The sequence below is a fragment of the Dendroctonus ponderosae genome, unplaced genomic scaffold (assembly GCF_020466585.1).
Source record: "Dendroctonus ponderosae isolate FM_Combo_2020 unplaced genomic scaffold, Dpon_F_20191213v2 Dpon_F_20191213_6, whole genome shotgun sequence".
In the NCBI taxonomy this organism is placed as follows: Eukaryota; Metazoa; Arthropoda; class Insecta; order Coleoptera; family Curculionidae; genus Dendroctonus; species Dendroctonus ponderosae.
In genome coordinates, this window is record NW_026018814.1 from 796,757 (window position 1) to 802,485 (window position 5,729).

Genomic DNA, 5,729 nt, shown 5'->3' on the forward strand with positions numbered 1-5,729 from the left:
AAGAGTTTGATCCCGCAGTTCTAAATCACCCTCTAAAAATCGGGCGAGAATAAATGGAGAAGAGCTTTGAAAAAAGGAAATTAATGATCAGGACAATAAACTACTAAATTCTTGTGAGGAACTTAAATAAACATTAAACCAATTTGACCTAATTATTTTTCGATTCAACCGCGCAACAAAAACAAAAAATCCGGCCCCGCTTAATGTAGTTAAAATGTCAGACAATGTTTCAGAATCGTCCATAAAGTTTGCGTTTGATATTTTGCCAAATTGTAGGTATTTTTAGCTTATCCGCGTTCAACACATACTCTGAATGAAAAATAAAAAGACTCAAATGCACGGCATGTGGGCCACACTCGGTTTAGCTGGTTCAATTTTACACCCAGCATTTATATTGAGATTTATATTAAATTTAATCCTTTTCATCTGGGGATGTTTGAAATTGGATCTGGTTGGCTGTGAATCACTGTTGCCAACATTTCCAAATGACTTTGATCCAATATTGCAAAGCCTCTAGTTTCAGTGGAGTTTCGTAACCAAACGACACCCAAGCGTAAAAATCGGCTGAATTTTGAAGATCCTAATTTTGCAATTAGGATCTTCTCGTTAACTTGTTTTACTTTCAAATAACCGCGTCGCACTGGAGAACAAACACGACTGTCTGAAGTTGCTTTCGGTTATTTTTCCGGCAAACTCGGGACTGCAGACGGAGGCAGGAGGAAAACGGTCTTCCTTAATTTCCCGTTTTCTTTTCAGGGACATTCTACAGGAAATCACTTTAATAATATTCCTCGAGGCATCCGCGTATTTGTTTAGGCAGTCGAGGGTATTCATCAGGAAAATGTAGGAAATTTAATAAAATATTGGCGATCGGTTATGCAGAATGAATTTTGGGTTCAAAAAGCTCAAAACTGAGAGATTTTGCAATCACCAAGAAGCAAGAAGGGAAAGTGATCATTTTCTACTAGTTTTACAAGAACCAAAAAACGTTTTGGTTGCGGTTGTTTAGCTCAAGAAATCCAAATTTTTTCTTTTTTTAAATTTTTTAAACAACGGTTTTTCTTCGATATTTCCTAAGCAAAAAATTTTTACTTGTTCTACGTCGATAATTTCACCGTTTTCGAGATAGTTCACTTTTAAACCTCTAGTGCCTTTATGAACTAACCCGGAACAAAATAGATGTTACACGGACTAAGTTTGGAATTCGCTAAAGTCTGAGTTTTGGTAAAAATTAAGGATCTCAGACAACTTTTCTACAGGATGGCAAATAAAAAATCAAAAAAATCAGTCAAAAAAAAGTGTCACTGCAAGACCAAAAACAATTTCATTTTTGGAAGACCAGTCTGTAAATAAACGCGATTGTCGAAAAATTGATTTTTTTGAGATACGAGGGGAGATACAGAGATCTATCTTAATCCCTGTGGTATTGATTATACTGGGAGAAACTTGACCTCAACCACAAATTTTCGTGCAAAAACACGCACTAACCGAAAAGGAATTGCACTCAATAAACCTTCAAACAGAAATCAGTAGTAGAGATGGGATAAGCGGTTATTTTTCTGTAACAAGGTTACAACGTTCCAGTTTCACGTTGGTAATAGGTTTCAAACGTTTCGATTAAAACACGAGCTTATGTGTCGTCAGGCCTGATTTTGAACTGTCGCTAACATTTTTGAAGTTCTGGTGCCTTTGACCCAATTCCAAAAAAATGATTAATAGCGCTTTTGGAACCGGGATTTTGTATTATTTAACAACAAACTGCCAAGCTATAAAATCTAAGCAAAAACTTCAGCAACAAAGTTTTCCGTAAATGAAACCTCAAGATAAAAATTGAAAAACAATCAAAACTAAAACGCAAAATTAATGTTAAGCTATCGAACTCAAAGCAAATTCACAAATCTCGATCATTTGCATCTAAATAAGGAAATGTGCGTCACACGTTGATAAATTATGCCAGTCCTGAAGTTGCTGAACAAATCGGCGATAAAAATCCTCTGGTTCAACTTTGAAAGGCAAAAAATCGCATTTTTTTCCAGTTGAGGAAGGAGTTTTCTCGAATACACGCGATTTGGTGCCTTCAGGATTAGCCCCCCAATAACAAGCCCCATTTTAACTGTTGCATCTAATTGCTTCTGATGTTTTGGTCGTTTTGGTGCCCCACTCAACTCCAAAAGTTTCTGAAAAACTGCCGTGTTGGGGAATTGGGTTACTTGTTAATCGGAATCGAGGGGAAACTGTGAACTAGAGTTGGGATAAATAGTTATTTTTCTGTACCAAGGTTACAACGTTCCAGTTCCACGTTGGTAATAGGTTTCAAAATGCGGTTCCAAAAGGAACATGTTACCAGTCAGCATACATATTAAATTAGTGTCCCAGGGGTGAGAAATTTAATGAAACCCCTTTCAGTGTCTCAAAGGGTGAATATCCATACCTTTATGGTGGAAAGGCCGAAAAATAGATGATAAAAAGCACTCGAATGAGAACTGTTAAATGCAGTCGATTCCGAATTTAATTATCTAAAAATTAGAATTTTATTAGTCAGTAAATTCTCAGACAAATTGCGTTATCTTCCTATAACAAAAAGAAAGTTTGTTAGCGAAAAAAGTCGACAGCTGCAAACAATTAAACCTCCATTCCTCTATCCAGGTTAAGTAGAGAATTTGCAGCTGAATTTCAGACAGCAGAACGTATCGGTTTTCCTATAATAACAGTTTTGTTAGCCGATTGTATGGGGGAGCATCAGATGAGAATAATCATGTGTCGAATGTAAGCATTCACAGCCGGAATGCTGAGGAAATAACATGTCCACAAGAGAGTCAGAAGTCTCTTTCACAGCCAAAACAATGAGTTTCTATAGGCTTTTGTATGCTTATCAATCGATTTTGATAGATTTTTACGTTTAAATCCGTTTAATTGATTTTGGCTTCTGCTAATCTAACTCGATGTGTTCTAGAGATGGGATAAACGGTTATTTTTCTGTAACAAGGTAACACTTTGGTAATAGGTTTCAAAATGCGGTTCCAAAAGAAACATGTTACGTTTAAAATTTGTCATTAAACATGCGCAATGATAATGATGGTAGAAATAGTAATGACAAATAATGATTTAGTTTATTAAAACAATATTTCTTAACTAAAGCTCTTAGATAAAATAAAATATTCTAAAATAAAAAACAAAACATGGGTCAGAAGTACCTGCTTAAAGAGCAAACGAACCGATAATAAACTAGATAAAATAACAACGTTTTAATCGGAAAACGGCTGCAGCGCTCAACTGTTGCGGTTTTATGAGACAGTTCCAAAAACAACCGGTTAAATCTGCTAGCTAGAACCGTTTCAGGTTACACGTTTGTTACAATGTTATTTTAGCGGTTACGTTAAATACCGACCATCCCTAGTTTCCAATACACTTATTAACAGTTATTGTGGTAAAACTAATAATCATTTAGGCAAAATCCAAAAACGAAAAGTACAAACTCATGAATAACAACATGAATATCGAATATAATCCATATCAACGCCCTTGTAAAGGAAAATCAACTTGTATTGAGTGATCTCGACTAAAAGAAGCTGATAGAGAATAGTAAAAATTCAGAAAAAAACTGGAAAATGTATTTTTTTCAGGTTCATATCGTGCATTCTTATGACCGAATCGTTCCGTACGTGGGGCACAAAAGGTTGACGGTGGTGACGACGCCGCCTAAAGTGTTCTCGACGCGTCCGTCGGTTTTGCAACGAGAATACGACTGGATCGAACGGAAAGTCCGTCCAAGAGTTGGTTATTCGGCTACCAATCGCTACCTCAACTCGGACTCGGCTGTGGTAAGTCACACTTTCGTTTGGTTCCCGGACAGGATTTTGCAATACTTTTCAAAACCAATTCTATTCCAGATGAAAACATATTCTATCTAGAATCTATGTCTTTTCAGTAGGCTGTGTTATATTTTTCCTCAATGCAAGACGGTTTGATACGATTCTCTTCTACTTCTAAATTAACTGAAGTTTCAGGGTTGACCCAAACACATAACGAATGGAAACATAAAATGTTGTTCTTTTTTCAGCAAGTTCTCATCAACCGTCTATTTTCATCTACCAAACAGTTCAAAAGCCTTCATTCAATAAGCTAATGAATTGCAAGAATCAAAAGTGGCCAACTTGAAAAGTATCTCAAAACTCCCCAATCGTCATCATCAATGTGCTTTTAACCAATTTACGCTCAACATTGTTATTTTATTCAATTGGTTCAAACATTTTTGTTTAATCGTTACTTCATCCAGCTTTGTATCCTCTTCATCTGCGCTTGTGCTTTAACAATGTATCGCAATTTTTGAATTTGTATTAACCATTTGTTATCGAAACTATGCTATAACTGCAACTTCGGTATGCAGCAACGTTGTTCGTGATTGAATAAGCAACTTGAAGAAACGAAACACTAAAACACTGAAAAATTGGAATTAAATCGTATAAAATTCGCCAGGATTTTTATATAAAGTGCAACTAAAGTGAAAATGCTGACTTGGTATCGATATTGCAATAAAACCCGTGCAATCTGTGCACTTTGGCAGCAGCTGAGTGCGGAAAGGCACGTGTTTCTCAGCAAATAAAGATGCTGCATTTAAATTGAATCCTTACAGGGCCATCTTGTGTGCATAGAAAGCGATTTCGTTGCATTTAAATTGCGTCTCGATTAGAAATAAGTTACAACTATTGCGACTAAACAGCAAAGTCGGTGGAAAATTGACGAGGTTTTGTGGACTTTTGCTCTGGAAAATTAGACATTTTTCCGGGTTGAGGAAACCGCGAAAATCCGTTAAACATTAAGGGCAGATAAGCGTTTTTTAAAAATACCTGAATTTCTAGAAGCTTTGTGAGGGTGAAGTTAAATAGGGATCTTGACCAGGTCAAGTGGAGAGAGTTGTGACAACATTTCGCGAGTCAATTGGCTTAAGTTAGGCCTGGATAATACGGTGTCTTAAGACACTTGTGTGTTGACACCGCTCTGTGTGTCATGTGCCGAGACACCTCGCCCCTTGAACAACACTTAACATTTAATCTCATTCGGATTGCAGTTCGTGAAGGCCACGCGCAGTTGCCACATGGTTTCTGACCCTCTCGGCAGGGATTTTTTACCTTATAAAGCCGCACGAACGAAAGTGCTCAACATACTTGCCTACTGATTACTGATTCCAATGAGAAAAGTTTATTTTTTTTTCAAAAGATCGGCCCCCACCCTTGGAAACATTTTGACCGAAAATAATTTTTGGACAAAAATTCTGATTTTTGAAAAAAAAATTGAAATTTAGCAAGCATGTTTTTTGAGCTCAATCGATTCCTTTCAACGTAAGAAGGTCACAAATATGAATTTAGAATGTGTTCGGGTCAATAATAAGGAAGAAATCGTCGGATAAAGATCGTGAGCGCTCAAAAAACGCTTAAGATGTGCCGAATGTCTATTAATTCATATCTGAAACTTCTAGCATGTTCTTCAAAGAGTTCAATGGATTCCTCGCGCCCGTGAGCTGCAAATGATGGAAAATTTAAGACGTTTTGAAAAAATTAAAATTTTTTCAAAAAATCGACCTCCACCCTTAGAAAAATTTCGACTAAAAATCAAAATTTCACATGCGTGTTTTTTGAGCTCAATCGATTCGTTTCGACGTAAGAAGGCCATAAATATGCATTTATAAAGTGTTTGTGTCAATAATAAGGAAAAAATCGTCGGCAAAAGAT

The 5,729-nt window shown here is 36.4% G+C and overlaps 1 protein-coding gene across 1 annotated transcript in view; it reads left to right on the forward strand.

Annotated features, from left to right (window-relative positions):
• Nucleotides 1-3,623: 3,623 nt before the first annotated feature.
• The window catches only part of LOC125504758, a gene marked incomplete at its 5' end in the record, with an annotated part of 39,586 nt that continues 37,480 nt past the window's right edge, over nucleotides 3,624-5,729 (forward strand). The window contains 1 exon segment of the mRNA XM_048667170.1: nucleotides 3,624-3,821. Within this exon segment, the coding sequence (XP_048523127.1) occupies nucleotides 3,624-3,821 (198 nt within the window).